The sequence below is a fragment of the Mastigoproctus giganteus genome, chromosome 3 (assembly GCF_048544385.1).
Source record: "Mastigoproctus giganteus isolate SK-2022 chromosome 3, ASM4854438v1, whole genome shotgun sequence".
NCBI classification, from domain to species: domain Eukaryota; kingdom Metazoa; phylum Arthropoda; class Arachnida; order Uropygi; family Thelyphonidae; genus Mastigoproctus; species Mastigoproctus giganteus.
In genome coordinates, this window is record NC_143577.1 from 169,308,130 (window position 1) to 169,331,179 (window position 23,050).

Sequence of the window (23,050 nt, forward strand, 5' to 3'; positions counted from 1 at the left end):
CCCAGGATGATTCAACAGCTATAGATTTTTGCGTATGCAGTTTTTTTTTCTAAAGATTGTATACAGTGGACCGCTGCTTTATGATATTAATAAGTTCCAGGTTTTATGATATTAATACATTTCGCCAATCGTATCGTGAAAATATCGTAATGTGAATCCAACGAACACATTGTTTTTTGGTAATTCGTTCCAAGACCTCCGAAGTTGAAATTTTTGCTATATGACTAAACTATTTATCTCTCTATAAGGCGATTTTTATAATGGAAATTGTACATATTGATTAAAAAAATTGATTAAAACTAATATATTGATTAAAGCACAACACAAAAAAAACACTTCAACTAAATATGCAAAAATAAAATATGTGGCCGACACATTTACAAACTCTGCTATTGGCTGAGAGGAAGGACCACGTTATCCATTCGAAGACAATTGTAAGCCCATCCCGTCGTGAAGTGAACTAAGTAGGCACCAGTTAACATGCTCACTGGTTAGTGGAATCAGCTGCTTTAATATTCAAATCACTAAAATGCACTACACTTTCATCATTATCATGTGTTCGGTTGTAAGAATCAATTTTGAATGCCTTTGTGATATTTTTCTAAAGCATATTTCTGGAGGTCACTACCATAAAACAATAAAACCAATTTGCACTTTGCTGTTTATTGGGCTTTTCTGTTAGTGCAATCTGTTATAAATGGGTAGTAAACTTGATCTTATTGCATTTGCGATAATACTGATAAGTGGAATTCTGCGGGTTTTTACATTATTATGGTTAAATGTGTTTCCCCCTCAATGAAATATTCAATCATATAAAACACATAAATTTTCAGAATCTTCTCTTCATTCCTATCTTTTGAGCTTCGTAAACTTGTTACTCCGATCTCACTTACATATATTGTGTTAGTTGCAATTTGTGCATGCTGTGTTCTTTGTTATTGATAGTTTATCTTTTTTACTATTTTAAATTTTAAAACCCCCCATCCCCAAAATGTCAGTGAACAGAAATATCAATTAGTTGGTTTGTACATATTTCAGTATTAATTAAGTAAGTTATATACTTAAGCTTTTTTATTTTTATATTGCTAATCTGTGGAAAATATTCTTTCTATTTTCAAGTATCATTTAATTTTGTTAATTGGTAATGTAATTAAGTGTAAATTTGTGATCTTTACTTTTATAGCCTGTGGATAATATTCCTCCTATTATTGCTTATTAGAATAATCAGCATTTAATAGATTCAAAATTCAATTTGCAAATATGATCGCTATGACCCCCGCTTACCACATGTCGTATAGTGAACGGTATTTATTATGGAGAGTCTATCATAAAGTGATTTGATCATTTAGTGAACCAATCGTAAAGCAGAGGTCCACTATATTTGTTTTTTGACTGCATATTATATGTTTTTTTTCTAAGTGTTTTCTGAATGAGGAGAGAGAGAGAGAGAGAGAGAGAGAGAGAGAGAGAGAGAGAGAGAGTGTTTGCAGTTGTTAATGCAAATCCATGGGATTTTAATTTCAGGAAAGGAGATGATAACAATTAAGACGATACTTGGCCTCTGTCAACAAAGTGGATAGCATAGAGAAGGCAAATATGAGAGAATTATGGAATAACTTTCAAGCAGTAGTGAGAGAAACCACAAATGCATTAAGAAAATTTAGTGCAAAGAGGATGCTAAGGTAGACGAATAATGAGCTTGCCAATTTAGTACTGTAGAAAACTATGGTATGGAAAAGTTACAGAACACTGAAAAGTATTGAAGCCATAAGTTGATCTGTAATAGCACCACAGAAAAGTTTAGCTGGGTACAGCTGATTATGAGAGACTGGCTGTGAGAGAAAAGAATGGAGCAAGGAGTCTGCACATATGTGAATACAAAGAAGAAAAGATCAGACTGGACCCTTGCATAATAGATGTGTGAATTTCTTAGATAGCCCAGCTGATGAATTGAATGAATGCTTTGCACGATCTTTTCAGATGGAAGGCCATTTCCCATCATGAAGAAATTTTGGGTGTCATGCTGAGCAGTATGAAATTTGTGATATAGCAATTATAGAAGACTATTAGAAAAACTTTTGAGCCAAAATGGAGGTAAGGCTCTCTGGGGACATCAGTGGACTTGAGGGAGGATTGACAAACTGCCAGTGTATTGCAATTCTAACAGCAAAGTGAATAACTATATATCAATCACTCTGACTTCAGTGGTAGAGAAAATCGGGGAGCCATTGGAACAAGACTGCAGAATAAGAACATATAGACAAAAATGTTATTCTGAAAGAAACAAACTATGGTTTTATAAGGGAAAATCATGTAACCTGGATAGTTATTTTGACATAGTCACTCATGAACTAGATATGAAAGATAATTTTGACATAGTTCATTTGGACTTTAGTAAAGTATTTGGCTTTGTCTCACACAAAATATTATTGTATGAGCTGGATCAACATTAGGATCATGGTATAAGATTCTTAGATGGATCTTAGAGTTACTGCAGAACAAGAGGCAAGGGTGGTTGTGATTAATAGTTATTACTCATCAGATTGAACTAAGGTTAGAAGTGGTGACTCAAGGATTGGTGTTGGAACATTTAAGAAAATGATATGGACAGGGGCCCCCGAGTGACTATAGTGATTCTTAAGTGATTTTCTTAAAAGAGCAATTGATTGTGATTGAGCATTATTTTTCTAATTTTGGAAGTTATCTAATTTTGCTCTTCTAAAGTAAAGAAGTTAGCTTGCTTAACAGAAAGGAAAACCACCTTTCTTGTATATAAGACTAACCTGCTAACTCACTAACACTAATAACCTCAGGCGCCTCCGTAGCCAGGTGGGAAGGAGCAGCAGTGCGTAGCACACGCTTCTTGATTAGACCGGGGTTCGAGCCCGTCACCACCAAATACGGAGGATGCGGAAAGGTCTGGGAATGACCACCGCATATTCACGGAGCAATATGGCCTTAGTTGCTAATGCTCCTAAAAAAAAAAAACCAAACCAAACTAATAACCTCATTGCTTGGTCACTGGTGGCACCGCTCCTGCCTCCACATGGTGAGGCTGGAAACTTGGGAGAAGAAATCCACTCTCCCAGAGCTAAAAGGAGCAATGATGGATGACACAAAATGGTCCAACTATGGATCTCTTGATCCAGATTCAAATAGACATGACGATCATAATTTGAATACGTACCATGCCAAGAGGCAAAAAAAAGGGGGACAGATTTTTCTGCTCTTCTCTTTTTAATATTGCATTCCTCCACAGACCAACCATTGAGTATGCTCTCCCCATTTTTGATTTAGAAGTGTCTCAAAAACGTGTCTGTCCCTCCAAAAATGGTTCAGTGACTAAGATCTAGAGATTTATTAGGGGAGATGAATGAACACAGACATGCTGAAAGACTTAAATAGCTACCTTTGGTGGAATCCCGCAAGGGTTACCACACATGCCACCTTGAAATCCTCTAAAGGGGTAATATCAGAATGGGATCTCCTAAATGTATCAGAGGATGAACTTGTAGTGAATTAAGTAACCAAAATGTAGTGCATGCAAAAAAGAATTATCAAAAAAGGTGGAGAACCTGTCCCTACTCAAACAGTCATACAGTCAGTCCTCGTATAGCACGATAGTTGTGTTCCTAGAAACCCTCATGCAATATAAACAACAGGCCCTATGGGAAAAATAGGGTTAGGTGCCGACCACCCAAGATTGAACACACATTTGTAACCAGAACATTACCAAACACAATAAATAATCGTAATAAAATACGTAAGTATTTTATTACGACTATTATGTAATAAAATATTGCTACTGCTTTTGCTTCTGTCGTAAGCAAACTTGTTTTTTGTTTCATTTTCTATCCAAACAGATGACAGCTGTTCCACCTCTTCCAATTCTTTGTGTCTTAATCTAATGGATTTTAATTACACTTTGAGTTGCTCCTGCTATGAAAGTTGTTTTTATTTTTTCTGCATTCTTTGTAATTCTCAGCGTTGCCTCATTTGGGCCTATAGCACGTGCAATATCACATGGTCTTTCATTTCACTCAAAGCGTTTCACAATTTCATATTTTTTCTCTATCAACAGAGGCGGTTGGCCATAAGCCTTAGCGGGGAAACCCCGGTGGGCCGGAGGCCAGTGTGATTTTGGCCATAGTATGAGGCCACTATAAATTTTCCCGGATAAGAATTTTTGACCCAGTCCGCCTCCGTTTATTGATATTGCTTTTCTTTTTCTCTGTGAATCTGCAGTGTCTTCACCAGGATGCTTCCTTTTCACACCTTTTAAGTATTTTACTCATTTTTAGGGAATAAAGCACAATTACAAAACGAGGAGGCACGCTTGATACACATAAACAAAGCTGTAGCAACTGAATAAACAACACCGTAAAGGCAGAGATACACTATTAACACCTCACATTTTACTAAAGCACATTTCTAGGGGTTACTACCATAAAACAATAAAAACAATTTCCAGTTGCATTTCTGCTAGTGGAATCTGTTATAAACTGGTAATAAACTCTATCTAATTGCATTTGCGATAATACCGATAGTTGGAATTGTGTGGGTTTTTACATTATTATGGTGAAATGTATTTCCCCTTCACTGATATAAAAAACAAATACATTTTCAGAATCTTCTCTTCATTCCTATCGTGTTGCATTCGGTTGGGGTGATTCTGCGTTCGACTGCCATTTCTTGTAAACACAAAGGCGAATCTTGCATAAGCGAATTCGGTTCATGTTATATAAGATATCGTTCCCCTATTTATAAATCGTGTATGATCGAATTCGTGTAGTGTAAGCACATGTTATACGAGGACTAACTGTACTGACATGTAAATCACCAAATCTCTCAAAAACTATAAAAGCTGGATACCTCATGCTGTGTTCGACCGTACATTCCCAACCCAGTCCGGTGCTTTTAGTGTCAAAAATTTTGTCATTCACAAACTGTGTGCGGAGGTGTAGTCACTTGTGATTCAAAAGAACACACACACACACGGACTGTAACAGTGGAACCCAAAACTGTCCTAATTGCCATGGTAATCAGTCTGCCTTCTCTAAGGACTGCATCCAATGGAAACAAGAGAAGAACATTCAGGAATATAAGATAGAGAACAAAGTGTCTTATCAAGAGGCAAAGAAACACTTTGCAATTTCTACTACATCATCTACGTACGTGTCAGTTACTTAACAGCTACACTCAGCATCAACTCAGACTGACTGCTCAGTCCCTCCAAATATCTCAATATCTGGTTGCACAAAATCACTACTTTCTTCATCAGATGAACAATCTTCCTCCAAATATTCAACTCAAGAAGTAAATACACCAGTAACAATACCTCCAGATAAGAATCCCAATCAGCAACCGATTGAGACCAAGAGCTCTGAAAGAACTGATACATACAAATTCAGATTTGATACCATTGACATTGATGAAAAAGCAGATAAAGATGACACAGTTCTTAAAATTCATCCACAAGGTGACATTGACACAGGCAGATCAGTTTTTTCAAAGAAGGAAAAAGGAAAAATAGACAAGCATAAGCAAACTACCTCACGGAAGTTAGCAGACACCAGTTAAAACTGAATAATGAATACAGTTGTTCAGCGGAATTGTCGTGGGCTCTGTGCTAACTTAGATGACTTTTATGATCTCATATCTGAATATAAGCCTGTTTCAGTAAGCATTCAAGAAACAAATCTCACAAATACAACATTACAGTATGTATAGAAATGATTGAAACTCCTCTAATTTAGCTCATGGAGGAGTAGCACTCATAGTGAACTCTCTAGTGCCTTCTAGACCTATCCCCCCTGCAAACATCTTTAGAGTATATTGCAGTCTGTGTTGGCGCCTCCGTAGCCAGGTGGGCAGGAGCAGTAGTGCGTAGCACCCGCTTCTTGATTAGACAGGGGTTCGAGCCCATGACCACCAAATACTGAGGTGCGAAAAGGTCAGGGAATGACCACCGCACATCCCCGGAGCAATATGGCCTTAGTTGCTAATGCTCCTAAAAACCAAACAACAGCAGTCCGTGTCACTTTTGGAATCACAATAACATTATGATTTGGTGATAGATACAACATTTTGTTGTATCTATCACCAAATCATACACGCACCCTTGTGAGTAATTTCTTCTATGTCACGGGGTGCAGATCGTATCATCTATATCACTCACTGATCAGATCCCGGTTAGACTATGGGTCTCATGCATATGAGTTGGCCAGGCCAAGTGTACTGAAATGGCTTGATCCCATACATCATAGTGCACTACGAGTTGCACTGGGGGCTTTTCGAAGCCTACAAATCGCTGCTACACCTTCGGCAAGAAATTCTGCTACTAAATTACGCAGCTAAAATCAGCAGTCTCCTACATCATCCCATGTGACATTACCTCTTCGTGCCAAAATGGAGAGATCTCAATCAAACTAAATGGTGGTTCAACAAACCATCTGGCATTAGGCTTCAAGCTCTAATCACAAGCTGGGGCCTGAAGTTTGCTAACACACTTCAGGATTTTAGCATCGAAACCCAGTCATGGCAAATGTCTCTGGTACATATTGATAGATATTTCCAGCAATGGGGAAAGAATAACCTTCCAGATATCAACATTAGACAAATTCATATGGCCCACTCTACCAAGTTTAGTAGTTTCATTCAACTATATACACAGATGGATCCAAGACTGGTAGTAAAGTTTGGCATTTGGCAGCTATAATACTGCCAAATGCCATAATCTCCAAACAGTCCCCTTCAGAATGCAGTTCTTATACGTCTGAGTCATATGGTATTCTATTTATTAGCCCTAGAGAATACAAAAGAAGCCACATATACTCAATCCACCATATATACAGACTTGTTAAGTGCTGTTAATGCTCTACAGTGTAAATCCTCCTCTAGTCATCCTCTGATAGAGAAAATTTGGGCACAGTTATTAGAATTTCATAGACATGGACAGCTAATAATATTTTGTTGGATCCCTGAACATGTTGGAATTCCAGGAAATGAACATGCAGATCTAGCTGTTAAAATTGCTACAGATGTGATGCCATCTAATCTTAGGACTCCCTATGTTAACCATAAATCCTTTATCAAACAGACATATAAAGAACAGTGAACAAGCATGTGAAAAGATCAAACAAATAATAAACTTTTTGAAATCAAGAGAGAACCCAAACAGTGGTAATCCAGCCTGAGATGAAACAGAAAGGAAGAATCCATATTAGCTAGATTACGCATTGGTCATGCATTCCTCACTCACTGCTATCTACTAACAAACATTGACCCTCCACAATGCATTAACTGTTTATGTCCATTCACTGTAAAGCACAGTTTTTCTATGATGATAGAAATATATCATCATAGAATGCCCGCTATATCAAAAAAAACTGGGCAGGAGCAGCAGTGCGTAGCACATGCTTCTTGATTAGACTGGGGTTCAAGCCCGTGACCACCAAATATGGAGGATGCGGAAAGGTCAGGGAATGACCACCGCATATCCCAGGAGCAATATGGCCTTAGTTGCTAATGCTTCTAAAAATCAAATAACAAACAAACAAACAATATCAAAAAAACGGAAAACAGCTTTTTCCTCTAATTTTCATAATTGCAATCAATTAACACTACAGTGTGTCCTAGGAGATCGAGAGAACATGGATGACATTTTTCTTTTCCTAAAATTGATAAATAAATATCATGTTATCTGACCTCTATCACTTGTAAGAAAAACAAACAAAATATCAGACAGTAATTAGTGCATTATAGCCTAAGATACTGATACACCAACAAATTTAACAACAACAACATACAGAGAGATTATTTGCAGATGTCAAGATCAGGAGAGTAGCTAATGATTAGTACCAAACAGTACGCCTTCAGGACAACTTGAATAGACTTCAATGAGTTTCAGAAAAGTAACAACTATATTTTAATGCAAAAAAATGCAGTGTCTTATTTATAGGTTATGATGTTACAGGCAAGCATGAAGTTTTCTGTACAGCATCAGCAGGTGGCAAGGAGGGCTCTGTGGTGTCCTGTCAATAATTTATTGAACATTTTCTTATAGGAGGTCATAATCCTACTGTATAAGGCCAATTGTAAGACTACACTTGGATGATCAGAAAAAGGATATCCATATGAGGAAAGACTTCAAATATGTAGGGCTGCAGAGTTTGGTAGCTAAGTATCTTAGAATTCTTCTGATTGAAGTCTATAAGGCTCAGAGAGGGGATAGTAAAATGAATGAAAATGAAATGTTTATGGTTGGTAAATAATACTAAAACTAGAAATATAAATTCAGATTATGGCAGAAGAGGTTTAGATTGAATTATAAAAAATTTTCATTTAGCTACTGAGTTGTTAATTACTTGAATGAGTAACATCATCCTATAGTTGAAGCTGACATTTTGAGGAAATTGAAAGATTAGCTGCATAGCTTCCTTGCTTCTGGAGGGAAGCACACAGGTAGTGATAGTTTATTAATTTAATTTATATATTTGTCTTTGACTGGTTCAGCACAAGTCTGGGCTTCTTTTCACTATCTAGCTGATACTAAGACTAAAAGAAACAAGCAGCAATAAAGGAAATTGGGGAGAAAATGTCAAAGTGATATAACATGTAATCTTTCAGTTCAATTATTTGACCGTGTTACAAGATTTTGAATCTTCCCCCATTCTTAAAAAAAAAAAAAATTATTGGTCACTGAGAATGGCGGAAATGGAATACCAATCATGGCATGAGGTTATCTCAAATAATCAGAGTATCAAGCCATTTGTTTATTAATCAGAATGTTGTGTAACTTTAATTTTACATTCTCTTTTTTGATACATGCAAATATTACTTTGTTTTGCAATGTAATATTTTCAAAATAAAATATTACTTTAAATTTTCTGTATCATATGTTCATAATGTTCCCTAAATGCTACATTTCTAATTTTGTGCATATGTATGATTTTGCAAATTTTTATTATTATTATTTGTTATTTTATTATTATTTTTTTTTTTCACTCTCTGCCACAATTTATTTTGTAATCAACTAGATATACTTTATTTAGTGGAGGAAGAGCTTTCAACAAGTGGTGGCAGTGTAATACAAAGGGTTCGTCTTTTAGATGAACAAGAAAATCCTGGTTCAGCTTCAGGAGTTCTGGATGATGATCTTATTCAATATTATCAGTTTCTAGCAGATAAAGGAGATGTTCAGGCTCAGGTATTCTTCTCTAATATAACTGTAATTGGCATTCATATCTTTTGTGAACTGAATTAAGTCATCTACATTTTATACTGGTGACATGATTCATGTATAAAATAATGTGATTATTCCTCTGTTATAGGATATTTAAATGGTAGGAAGCTCACCCTATTGGAATTTTTAACCCATATTTATTTTAACCCATCAAGTGGAGCTCTATTGTAACAAAGGCGGTGGCACCTGGTCTGAGAGCCCAAAAATTTTCTTCGTTTCTGGGAAGCAGTTGGGGGGGGGGGGGATTTTTTTATTATTATTTTTTTTAATTCTGCTTGACCTATTACTAATGGGGATTGCAATGCTTATTAAATGGTGCTTCTTAGATATTCTCTAATGTTATTTGTAATATAACATAAGGCTTTTGGGGGGGAAATTTTTATCAGCTTGGCCCGCACTTGTAGGTAGAAGGAAACTGTTTTGTAGAAATATTTTTTACATTTACATTTCGTGCATTTTTTTGCCAGTATCACTGAGGATACCTTAAAGGTTCAGGGAAACTGCTAGTTTGGGGGGATAAAGGTAATATAGATATGCATTTATCTAATGATATTGGTCAAAGTAATAACACTTGCATATACCTCAAGAATTCTTATTTTTTACTGCAACAGATCACATTAGCAAGATGTTCTGATGGCAGAAACGTTTTAAATGAGCAGATAACTAATGCCAGGGAAGCAAGCTTAAATAACTTCAAGGGGTGTGTCAGGGTAGTTAACTGTACAAGAACACTGTCTTAATTGCTTTTACAGTAATGTCAGAAGTGTTGTCAATAAAATGAGTGAATTCGAACTGCTGGTTAGGACAAGTAACGCTGACATAATAGGGCTTACTGAAATGTGGTGCCACCCAGAGATTGGGGATGATGAGTTTCAGTATGGTATGTACAAGGTATTTAGGAAGGATAGGGCAGATAAAAGGGGTCATGCTTATTAAAAACAGCCTGAGTGCAACGAAAGTCAGATGTTTCATATGCTAGTATAGAATCTGTATGGTGTGAGATAGTTGGAAGCAAAGGTATAATGAGAGTGGGAGTAATCTACAGGCCAGCTGATTGTGAAGATTATGATGAGAGCCTCTACATGCAAATGAAATGGGCAAGTAAGCATGAATGTCTTATTATGGGTGATTTTAATTTGCCTCTAACTGATTGGACCAAATGGGAAGGAAACTACGAGGTGCAACCGAAATGTTCCCGAAATATATTTCTAAAATAAATTAGACTCACCCTGGGTCTTATTTGCCACCATCATCTTTGAAGTAGTCCCCTCAAGAGCATAAACACCAATCCCAGCACATCTCCCATGATTTCAATGCATCCTGAAAGTACTCTTTCGTCATAGTGTTCAGCACTGCTTGTGATTTGGTTTGGATATCCTCTATGCAGCGTTTCTCAAACTGTGTTCCGTGGAACACTAGTGTTCCATGAGATGTAAACCAGTGTTCTGTGAAAAATTGTAATTAATAATTAAAAAAACAAAATAAATAAATTTTGCATATTTGTAGCGTACACCACTTTTGTATCATTATAATATTTAACATTTTTTTTTTTTTTTTTTTTCAGTTAATATACTGGCATAGACTAATAATCAGATAGACCGTGGAACACTTTATTTTCTCAGGCTTTGCATAGAGAAGTATGCACAGAGGTAATGACACCTACAAAAAAGCAGCAATATAGTGATCTAATATACCATTCATATGCGATTTAGCCTGGAGTACATGGGTTGAAGGAGAGGAGGAAGCGAACCGATATCATAACTAAACTCATTTCCTTGTATAAATTTTTTTTGATAATTATTAGTATTTCAAAATATTATTACTAAAATATGTGACCATAGATTTGTGGTTGAAAAAAGGAACTTTAAAACGAGAAGCAAAGTACTTCTAGTATTGCAACTTGCTTAATGAAAACGAACACAATATTGTCACACTTCAAAGTGAGGATGAACAATCGCAGCCTTTTGTTCCCCAGAAATCCAAAGTGAAAAAAACAGGAATCAACTAATAAAAGACCAAAATGAAAGTATGATGACAGTTATTTGAATTTCGCCTTTACATGTGTTGGAAATAAAGATGCTCCTGATGCACAGTGCGCCATATGTAATAAAATATTAGCAACAGTTCCTTGGCTCTCACTAAACTTGTGTTTCGTAAGTGTTCCCTGAATATGTTGTGAGATGAAAAGTGTTCTGGGACTAAAAAAGTTTGGGAAACTCTGCTCTACGCTGTAAAATCTTCGACCCTTCAGCTTGATTTTCATTTTCTTGGCGCAGTATAACCGTAGTCATTTTTGCACCAGTAAAATCTAAATCAATCAAACTTGATTTTCATTCTTGGGAAGAGGAAGAAGTCACAGGGGACTAAGTCTGGCAAATAAGGGAGGTGGGGACGATTGTCATGTTGTTGGATGCCAAACACCGTGCCACAGCGAGGGGTGTGTGGGGGGGGGCAGCGTTCTGTCATGATGAAGGACCCAGTTCTTTGTGTGCCACTTCTCTTGACGTTTCCTCCTGACGGCTTTCCTTAACCACCTTAGGATGTTGCAGTAGAATTTTGCATTGATGGTCTGGCCAGGAGGGACAAATTCCTCCTGGAATTCGTCCAGATGTCCAAAAAACAGATCAGCATGGACTTCACATTGCTCCTCACTTGTCGGGCTTTCTTCGGCTGGGGCGAAGATGGGCTCTTCACTGGGTTTCTGGGTCATACCCATATATCCAACTCTCGTTACCAGTGATAACCATAGAAAGGAAAATTCAATCACTCCTGGCCCGTTGTTGAAGATTTCTGCTAACTTCCATGCGATGCTGCTTTTGGTCTTTACTCAGTAACCGTGGCACAAACTTCGCCGCAATCCTTCTCATGTTCAACTCATGATGTGAGAGAGAAACATGTTGCTCTCTCACATCGACAATCGCAAACTACGCAAAGTACACCACCAAAGAACTCCTCATAAATATTCAATGACTCTATCCAGCCTGATGCCACATGGCACACTGATTCACAAAGGATGCATGTAGTGTTGCCTAGGGCCACAAGTCCATACTAGATGTAGTTCCCGCACAACATCCAGATTTCGGGAAAATTTGAGTAGTACCTCGTATATGGGGGGGGACAAAATTTTAAAATCAACTAGGTGATTGTTATTGATATCAAAATAGAGGGAAACAGGTATTGTGTGTTATCAGACACTCAACCTAAAACACCGATGGATCCAATATCTCTCTATTACAGAAGATTTAGGAGAAGTCCGGTTGGCCTGCCTCCCTAAAATCCACTCATGCACACCTTCTCGATGGTAAGGCCTGTTACGTCTTAGTTGGCAACGAACATGTAGAATGGTTCTCTTCAAGACGCCTGGTCAGCATGAAGAGGAAAAGATCAAACCCTCCAGCATATGACAGTACGACAAAACAAATGGCCCTCAGTCCCCAGCAGCTTTCACTCTCCCTCTTCCGGCAGCGAGAGGATCAGAGTGGAAGCAGAGGGTGCTAAGAATCTCTGGGTACGACCAGGCTGCCATGCATGGAAACTGAACTTGGCCTGTTATAACGTAAGATCACTCATCGGTGGGCGCCTCCGTAGCCAGGTGGGAAGGAGCAGCAGTGTGTAGCACACGCTTCTTGATTAGACCGGGGTTCGAGCCTGTCACCACCAAATACGGAGGATGCGGGAATGACCACCGCATATTCCCGGAGCAATATGGCCTTAGTTGCTAATGCTCCTAAAAACCAAAATAACTAACTAACTAACCAACTCATCGGTGAAGACAGGATATTAGAGCTGGAAAAGGAATTAGAAAAGGTGAATTGGAATATCATCCGTTTGGCTGAAACAAGAAGAAGAAATGAATGACTTATAAGTTTATCAAGTGGAAATCTGCTCTACACCAATGGAAACAATGAAAGGAGTGAAGGTGGAGTTGGGTTTCTGGTCCATAAATATTTTAAAAACAACATTTTGTAATTCAAAAGTACATCACCAAGGGTGTCAAGACTAATACTCAAGATTTCTAAGAGGTACAAGCTAAAGATAATGATTTATGTACCAACATCAAGCCATGATGATGAAGAGGTTGAAGAAATGTACACCGAAATTGAGAGTCTTCTAGATGAGCAGAAAACCCACTACACTATTATTATGAGGGACTTCAATGCTAAGGTTGGAAAAAGACAAAGCAGCGCAGAAAGGGGAACTATAGGAAATTTTGGAATTGGTGAAAGAAATGAAAGAGGTGAAAGACTTGTGGAATTTGCAGAATCTCAAGGACTGTCAGTAATGAACACTTTTTTCAAGAAAAGGGTGAACAGAAAGTGGACACGGAAGAGTCCAAATGGATTAACTACTAATGAAATTGACTTCATCCTCACTAACAGAAGATATATTGTGAATGATGTTACCGTCCTGAATAAGGTAAATGTTGGTAGTGATCACAGAATAGTAAGATTGTACATCTTATCATTCGTAAGATTGTACATCTTGATATAGATGTAGGAAAGGAAAAAACTGACTCGAGTAAATAATACAAAGGTCTTTGAGATAACAGAAGAGGAGAAAAAGCAGTATGTACTGGAACTTAAGAACAAGTTTGAGCTTCTGCAGACTGCTCAGGACCAAGATATCGATGAGGAATATTACAACTTTCTGAAAGTGATAAAGCCCAAAAAACCTGTAGGGAAAAAGAAATCCAAAGAAGAAAAAAATAATCAAGAAACACTTGTCATGATGAAACGAAGATGACAAACGAAAAGCAAGAAAAACACTGACAGGGAGAAAATTGAGTATACTGAGTTATGCAAAGCCATTAGAAAGAGAATCAGAGAGGACATAAGAAGATTTAACACAAGAAAAGTAGAACAAGCATTAAGGGAAAACAAAGGACTTAAATCAGCAGACATGAGCAGTAATACAGAAAGACAAATGAAACTGAAGAATAGCGATGGTGTACTTATAAACAGCAGAGAAGGCATAATTCAAATAGTAGAAGATTACTATAGAGAATTATACAAGGAGCAGGGGAATGATGCCAGCAGTGGGGAAGATGGATTGCAAAGTAGCAACACATACAACATACCCGATATTCTTCCTGATGAGGTAGAACATGCATTGAAGAAAATGAAGAATCAGAAAGCCCCGGGGGAAGATGAAGTTACTGTAGAGTTGTTAAAATTGGGAGGAAGAGACATAACACAAAAACTGACAAGGCTCTTCACAAAGTGCATTAGAAAAGGTGTGACGCCTAAGCAGTGGAATAATGCAATAATAGTTTTGCTGCATAAGAAAGGAGATAAACAAAGACAGTAGGAAATTTAAAATCGAGAAAGGAGTTCGACAAGGAGACACAATATCTCCAAAGCTGTTTACTGCTGCCCTTGAGGAAGCTTTCAGAAGATTAGACTGGTTGCAGAAAGGAGTCAATGTGAATGGAGAGTACCTAAACCATTTACGATTTGCAGATGAAATTGTGGTCATAAGTCACAATCCCAAAGAATTAGAGGAAAATCTTAATCAGTTATGCACAGTTAGTAAGGATTTTGGACTAAAGATGAATATGGCTAAAACAAAAGTAATGATGAACAAGTATGCCACAGAAAGGGAAATAATGATTGAAGGAGTAGTAATTGAAAAGGTGGAATCATATACTTATCTGGGACAAGTTATTAGCTGTAATAATGATAAATGGCTGGAAGTCAAGAGAAGAATAAATTTTGGATGGATAGCATTCAGGAAATATAGTCACATACTGAAGAGCATTATCCCAGTTTGTCTGAAACGTAAAATAATGAACCAATGTATACTCCCCACCATGACTTATGGAAATGAAACTTGGGCACTCACGAAAAGAATGGAAAAGAAGCTGAGAACTACACAGCGAAGAATGGAACGAATTATATTGGGAATCAGACTGTTAGATAAGAAGAGAAACACATGGATTAGGCAGCAAACTCATGTAAAGGACATTCTTATCAAAACTAAAGAACTAAAATGGTGTTGGGCAGGACACATAGCTCGAAGACATGATGACAAATGGACTAAGAAAATAACAGAATGGTACCCAAAAGGAGCTAGAAGAAAACCTGGAAGACAAAGGCAGAGATGGATAGATGAAATTCATGAGTTTGTGGGTAGTAAATAAATGGCCAGTGCTCAAAACGGAAGGAACTGGAAAGTTGCTGGAGAGGCCTTCATCCTGCAGTGGATTGAAAATGGCTGATGATGATGATCAAAATGTCAGCGAAAGTACTATGGAAAAGAATATTCTAGACCTGATCACACCCATGAACTAGATGACATAATAGGGTTGACAGTACAGGAAGCAGTAGCAGAAGTGATCACAGAGTTCTGTGGTGGATGATGAAGAGAGAGGTAGCAGTAGTTAAAGGCAAAGGAATGGTTTATAATTTCAGGAAAGGAAATTACAATGCCTTAAGGTGCTACATGGCCTCTATTAACTGGTTAGACAGAGAATGAATACAATTTAATTATGGTATACCTTTAAAACATTAATCACAGAAGCCTTGAATGTGTATATACTATTAAAAAAATACTCAGCGAAGAGGATTCCAAGTTGGATGAATAATGAAGTTGCCAGATTACTTGAGCAGAAAAAGATGGCATGAAACAGTTACAGAACAATAAAAACTACTGAAGCCTATAACAGCTACAAATTCATCTGTAGATTATGAGAAATCGCTGGCAAAGAGTGAGGGTAAGAAATTCTTTACATATATAAATGCAAAGAAGAGAAGAACATACCAAATCTGACCATTATTTAATTAATGTGGGACAGTATCAGATACCTCAGCTGATGTTGCAGATTAACTCAACAGTTACTTTGCATCGATATTTACAGAAGAAAAACTCTTTATGTCAATGAGAAATTATGGGAGTGAAGTTGAAAAATGTGATTAATGATGTTGAAATCTTGCATGATTATTTAATGAAAAAACTTTCGAGCCTACAGGCGAGTAAGGCTCCTGGGGTTGATGGCATATATACACTATAATTTTAAGGGAGGCGGCAAGTGAGGGCTTTGAACCATTGAGGCTAATTATGAGAGCATCACTGGATTTGGGAGAGATTCTGTTGGATTGGAAAAGTTCCAGTGTATCTCCAATATATAAGGGTGGTTCTAAGAGTATAGTGGGATGTTACCAACTGGTCAGTCTAACTTCAGTAGTAGTTAAAATGAATTCTGATGGATACACAGAATGATTTTTAAAGGGAAAATGATGTTTAGCAAATGTGGTTAGCTATTTTGACAAGGTCAATCATGAGCTGGATTTAGAGAATAATTCCAACATTGTTTATTTAGATTTAACCAAAGCATTTGACTCAGTCCCACATGAGCAGTTACTTTATAAGATGGAACAGGTTAGAATCACAGAGAAAATCCTTAGATGGATAGCAGGATGGCTTTAGGGCAGTAGGCAGAGGGTTGAGATAAATGGTTATTCCTCAGATTGGGTTAATGTAAGAAGTAGGGGTCCCCCAGGGATACATATTGGGACCACTGTTGCTTTTGATTTTCTTAAATAACATTGATGAAGGGATGTTAGGGATATCTAAATTGGCGTAATGTCTAAATTTGCAGATGATGTAAAGATCAGTAGAGTAGTTAATGATCACCACCAAGCAGAGCTTCTTCATAGTGACCTAGATAGACTTCAGGGATGGTTAGAAAAAGTGGCAGCTTTGCTTTAATCCAGCAAAGTGCAAGGCCCCAAAATAACTTATACACTTTGTGGAGTTGAACTAAAGTCAGTAGTGGAAGAAAGGGACTTGGGAGTCAGACATAAAGTTCTCCAAGCATTGTATACAGGTTGCAAGGAAGGCCCATGGTGTCCTATCAATGATTTATCGAACATTTGCTAGTAGAGATAAGGATATCATAATTCCATTATATAAGGCTATTGTTAGACCACTCTTTGAATACTTTATTCAAGTATGGAGACCCCCACCTAAAAAAAAAAAAAAAAAAAGACAGCTTCTTGCAAGGGATATGGATGCCCTTTTGCCAACCTCACCTGGTGAGGTTGGCAAAAGGGCATCCATATGTGGAAAGACTGAATATGTGGGTTGCACAGCTTGGAAACTATGCACCTTAAAGAAGACTTGACTGAAATGTTTGAGGCTCTGAGAGGAAAAAATAAAATGAATGAGGATGAAATTTTCGCAGTTATAAATGATTCTAGAACTAGTGTCCATAAATTCAAGTTATGGAGGGGGAGATATTTAGACTGGATTGCAGGATGTTTTAATTTAGCCACCCAGTGAGTTATAAATTACTGGAATAAGTTACCTACATGGGTGGTAGAGTCTGACAGTTTGGGAAAATTCAAAGGTCAGCTGGATTGTTACCTAAGGGAAGAGGGAAATACTAGTTTGTCTATTTCCTTTTCTTTTATTATTTATAATTTATTTTATTTTATTTAATTTTTTATTATTATTTTACTTTTTTGCCCATTACTAATACTGTTACTAATATATTTTTTCTCCTCAAAAAAGTAAGTAAATAGTAGTTGACACATAAGCTATATCATATCATAATAAGTAAATCAAACATAAATGAACAGTATCAAAACCACAGAAAAAAGTTTCAAATGTAGCGGAAATAGCCAAAGAAAATCTAATACTCACAGCAACATCGTGCCTGTTGGTCGCCTTAGTTTTCACATTTCTGGTTTCAGCTATGTAACACATATAATGGCTCCTGATCTGTGGGATCCTATTTTCATATAATTCCAAGGAAACAATAATGTGTTACTTCCAAACTGCTGAAATAAGTCTGTATGCGTAATTAGAATAATAAGAGTTTTAACTGCTACTGAACCTCTATTAATGTACAGTATATATTTTGATATTCAAGGATCAGACCCATTAGACTACCTACCACCAGTGCAGGAATAATTATTCTTCTCTGCATGTATAGTTTTCATTGTTGGGCAGCCTCTAACCCATGTCTAGGAGTGTTGCAATGTAAGTAGTAGTAGTAATGGAATTGATGCAAGAAAGCAAGCTTTCTTGTTTCTAGTATCAGAAAAAAACCAAAAAAAAAATCCAGAGTTCACCCATCTGTACACTTTAAGAACTTGTCTAGTTCTTCCTTGAATTTATTCAACCCATCCACTCTGCAACAACAGATAGATGGAAGCCTGTTCTAACAATCAACCATCTGCTGGCTAAAGACAAACTTCTGCACATCTATCCTGCAACCATCCTTCCTCAACTTGAATTTATGCCCCCTCATGTGTGTAGTCTCAGCTAGTGGAATATTATCATTAACATCCAGCTTACTCAGTCCAGTCAGGGCTTTTAATGCCTCAGTCATATCTCCCCACAGGTGCCTGGTCATGAGATGCTACAATTTGCAGCCTTTCTAGATAAGAGCACCCTTTTGTTCCCTTCACAAGACTGGATGGGGTTTTCTAAAATGGTTACAGCAGCAGGCCAACCGGGCTAGCTAGGTGGGTAAAGTGCCTACTTGGCAACCCAAAGGTCGCGGTTTCGAATCCCACCTCTGGCTTGGATCAGAAACATGCACCAAATACGGAGGATGCGGAAAGGTTCAGAGAATGACCACCGCATATCCCGGAGCAATATGGCCTTAGTTGCTAATGCTCCTAAAAAAACCAAAGACTAACATGCAAAAACTTTGGGAGGTGCATTATGGCCACAGAAGCCGATGCGCCAACAACTAACAAAAAAAAAAAAAAAAGGTTACAGCAGATCTACATCCTTTCTAAAGTGAGACCTCCAGACCTGTCTACAGCACTCAAGATGCAACTTAACCATTGCTTTATACATAGGGATAATCACCTCCTTATCCTGCTAGCAAAGTATATTATTGACAAAACCCCATGAGCTGTCCTGGTAGCATGTCTGCACTGCTCAGAAATTTTCTGTTTGACTGCACAGTTACCCCCCCAGGTCTTTTATATCCTCCACTATCCTCAGTGTAGTACCACATATTTGTTAAGTTACTCTGGGGTTACTACTACCCAAACGTACCTTGGTAAATGTACCAGTACCTTGCTTTGATGTTAAACTTCAACTGCTATTTCTCAGTCCATCAACCCAATTTTCTTAGAAAATTGGGTTAACTATCCTACCAACCTTTCTATCATCTGCAAACTTAGACATTAAGCCTGATATCTCTTCATCAGTATCACTGATGGATATTGAAAACAAGTGGACCCAGTACTGAACCCTGGGGAACTCCTCTAATAACTTTAGTCCACGAAGAGCAGTGCTCATTGATAACTTCTCTCTGTCTTCTTCCACTTAACCATCCCTTTATCTATAGCAGAAACTTGCCTGTAGTGCCACATTTCTCCAATTTGTACAGCAGTCTTTTATGTGCAGCAGTATGAAAAGTCTTCCTTAAATTCTAGCATATGATGTCAAAATTATTTTTTGAAACAACGTACTTGGATACTGCATCATGGTAACCTGTTAGGTTGGTTACACGAGACTGCCTCTTATCAAATCAGTGCTGTGATTTCAGTATAATTGCATGCCTATCCAGATGGTCCTGCATTACTTCTTTAACTGGTGATTCCATTATTTTCTGTGGAACATATGTTAAGCTCACAGGTCTAATTACTCACATCACCTTTTGATCCTGCTTTATGAATTCGGGATACATTTGCTCATCTCATATGGAAGCCCTCATAATTATGGCTAAGGGTTCGGTTTGCTTACCTCCTTTCCTTTGCTGCCCTTCTTAATATATCCACCCTAGTTGCCTTTTTTATATCCATCCTGAACAATTTCTCCTCCACTTTCCTTTCATTTATTACAAATCATTTAGCTCCTCTTTAGAGTTTGATAAACTTCTGGCATCTCCTACCCTAAAGAATTCCTCATGTGTGAATGTAGATGCAAAACACTTATTCAATTTGTCTGCAACCTGAACAGAGTCATCACCTGTTAACCCATACAAATCAACTGGGCCAATGTGATTCCACCCTTCCTTCTATTGTTAATATAAGTAAAGAAGTCTTTGCTGTTTTTCTTTGCCATTGACTTCTCATAATCTGCCTTAGCTTGCCTAACCTCCTTTGTGTCTTGATTACAGACTAATTTATATCTACCATAGGCTTCTATATCACCTGATAATTTCTGTGCAACAATGCAGTTTTCTTCTTTGCTACATCTGACATCCATTTAGAACTAAGCCTTGAACAGTATTTCTTCGTTTGTATAAAAAGCCTAGTAAATTCTTTGAACAGCATCTAAAAAATTTGGGCATATAGGCTGAGAAGTGGCAACTGAAGTTTAACATTGACAAATGCAAAGTACAGCATATGGGTAGAAGTAACCCCAGAGAAATGTACCAACTGTGAGGTACTACATTTAGGGTGGTAGAAAATGAAAAAGACCTAGGAGTAATTGTGCAGTCAGATATGAAATTTTCTGGGCAATTCAGACAGGCTGCCAGAGCAGGTCATGGGGTATTGTCAATGATATACGGGAATTTTGCTAGTAGGGAAAAGGAAGTGATTATCCATTTGTATAAGACAATGTTCAGGCCACATCTTGAGTACTGCGTAAATTGCAGCGGCTGGTCACTAGGCACCTGCAAAGTGATCTGATTGAGGTGTATAAGGCCTACAATTGATTGAGCATGCTGAATTCTGATGGGATTCTTCTGCTTGCTCAGATTACAAACCTGAAGGGGCATGGATTCAAATTGAGGAAAGACAATTGAAGAATAAACAAATGTCTTCTTGCATTTGCTATAGTACCAATAGCTGTAATTCTGTGGGCTTTCACGTTATTATGGTGAAATGTGTTTCCCCTTCCATGAAATATTCAATCATATAAAAACAACAAATAAATTTTCAGAAACTCATTACTCTGTATCGTTCAACTAACACACTTTACACTTTAGTGGAGATGGGGGAAACCTTGCGTCTTAGTTGTCATCAGACAACTAACACTACTCTGTATCATGTTTGTTGCAACTTGTGCGTGCCGTGTTCTTTGTTATTAATTGCATATAATTTTTACTGTTTTAAATTTTACAACGCAAAAAAAACAAAAAAAAAAAACAGTGAACAGAAATATCAATTAGTTAGTACGTATTAATTAAGCTATGTATGTAAGCGCAAATATTTTAATTTTGCCAACTGGAAAATATTCCGATTTTCATGTATCATTTAAAGCAAGGGTCCACTGTATTTGTTGGGAGAGCCCTGGGTTAGGTTCTGTACTATTGAACTTGTGCTTGTTTGAGACCATAAAAAATAATTGTGACTTCGAAGAGTGCAGTTCATGACTTTTAAAGAGAGCAGAAGATACACGAAATCTAGATGCTGCAGAAGAGATTGTGCTTAGCAGCAATGAAGAGGAAGAAAATTAAATGAATGTACATTATCTGATATATAAGTATCACAGTTTGTAAGGTAAGCGGTTGTTCATTTATTACTATTTAAGTTATTGCTATTATAAAAATAAAGTTAAAATATTAAGTTATTACTACTATAAAAATCAAGTTTCTGATAGTTATAAAAAAAAGGCGTATTTTTGTTAGCTTTTGGAACGTAACTCCCCTTTTGGTTCTTAGTCCCATATAACACAGTTTCGCATTACACTAGATTTTGTAGGAATCAAACTACCGTGTTATACGAGGGTTACCTGTAATAATAATTTCACAGAACTAAGCTTAAATTTTGCAACTATAATGAAACATTTTTTTCAGCTGTACTCAGACACTGGGCACTTTCTGTTCAGTGTCCGAAATGTTTCCCTATTACCAATTAGCTGTGAATTAGCATCTTAATGATTGTCTCAAGTAGTTGTGCATTTTTTGGAAGAAGGAAAGAAGATAATTATGAAACTTCACTGAAAGATCCTAGTGGCTTGTACAATGAAAGCTGCAATTTTAATTTATTGTGTTTTAATTTTTCTCTTTTTTTTTTTTTTTTTTTTTTTTTTAAATTCCAAGTGTGTTATTTTATTGCAAAACTTCATTGTATACAATATTTTTCATGTAATGTTCTTCATAGTTCAAAACTGTCTAGTAGTGGGGACTATTTTAATTTTGACATCAGCTGCAGAATGGACTCTTCTGAATGCAAGCTGGCCATGACTAAATATGTATTGAGACAGACAGATTCACAACTTTTCAGATGTTTGCCCTTGGGACTTGTTGATAGTAATAGCTAAAGCAAGGCAAATAGGAAGCTGTTTTATTTTGAAGGGAAAAGGTAAGTATATAGTATGGACATAATGGATGTAATTGCTACAATATCACTGTAGGCATAGAAAACATTGGCACTGCATGTGCAACCTAAAGCATGTTGAATTATTCTTTGTAATTTGATTTTATGACGAAATTTTAGAGATGATGCCATAGTTCCCTCCTTCCTCACCCATTATTTAAGGGTACCTAAGCTAAGATCTTTTGCCTAGAAAACAATTGAAAATGAAATACTGGCCACTTGGGCCATGTTTCCCCTAAAGAATCTTATCCTCAATTAGTTGGCTTCTGCCAACCTACTACTATAGCTAACTATAAACCATAGTTAGCCATAATAGCAGTTACGCTCTGAAAACGTTTAAACTTCCGCAACCTAAATTAGTATATATCTACTATATGTGCACCAGTTCTTGAAAATCAAACTATATAGCTGAGTACTTTATCTTACCATTTAATTAATTTTACAAAATATATTAGAACAGCACCATTCATGACCTAACCTTGACAATGATAAAGTGTGTTCTATAAAAGAGTTCATGTTGTATCTTTTTATAATACAACATGAACTCTTTTATAGAACACACTGTGCTAATTCA

At 37.0% G+C, this 23,050-nt stretch overlaps 1 protein-coding gene across 4 annotated transcripts in view; it reads left to right on the forward strand.

The window, feature by feature from the left end:
- The window catches only part of LOC150088403 (protein sel-1 homolog 1-like), a 378,494-nt gene that overhangs the window by 115,376 nt on the left and 240,068 nt on the right, over positions 1 to 23,050 (forward strand). For 3 of the 4 annotated variants that reach the window (XM_090369493.1, XM_090369492.1, XM_090369494.1), the window contains exon 8: positions 9,039 to 9,208. In XM_090369493.1, coding sequence (XP_090225619.1) covers positions 9,039 to 9,208 — 170 coding nt within the window. The remainder of the gene's footprint in view (positions 1 to 9,038; positions 9,209 to 23,050) is intronic. The other variant, XM_090369495.1, reaches the window with a different exon arrangement.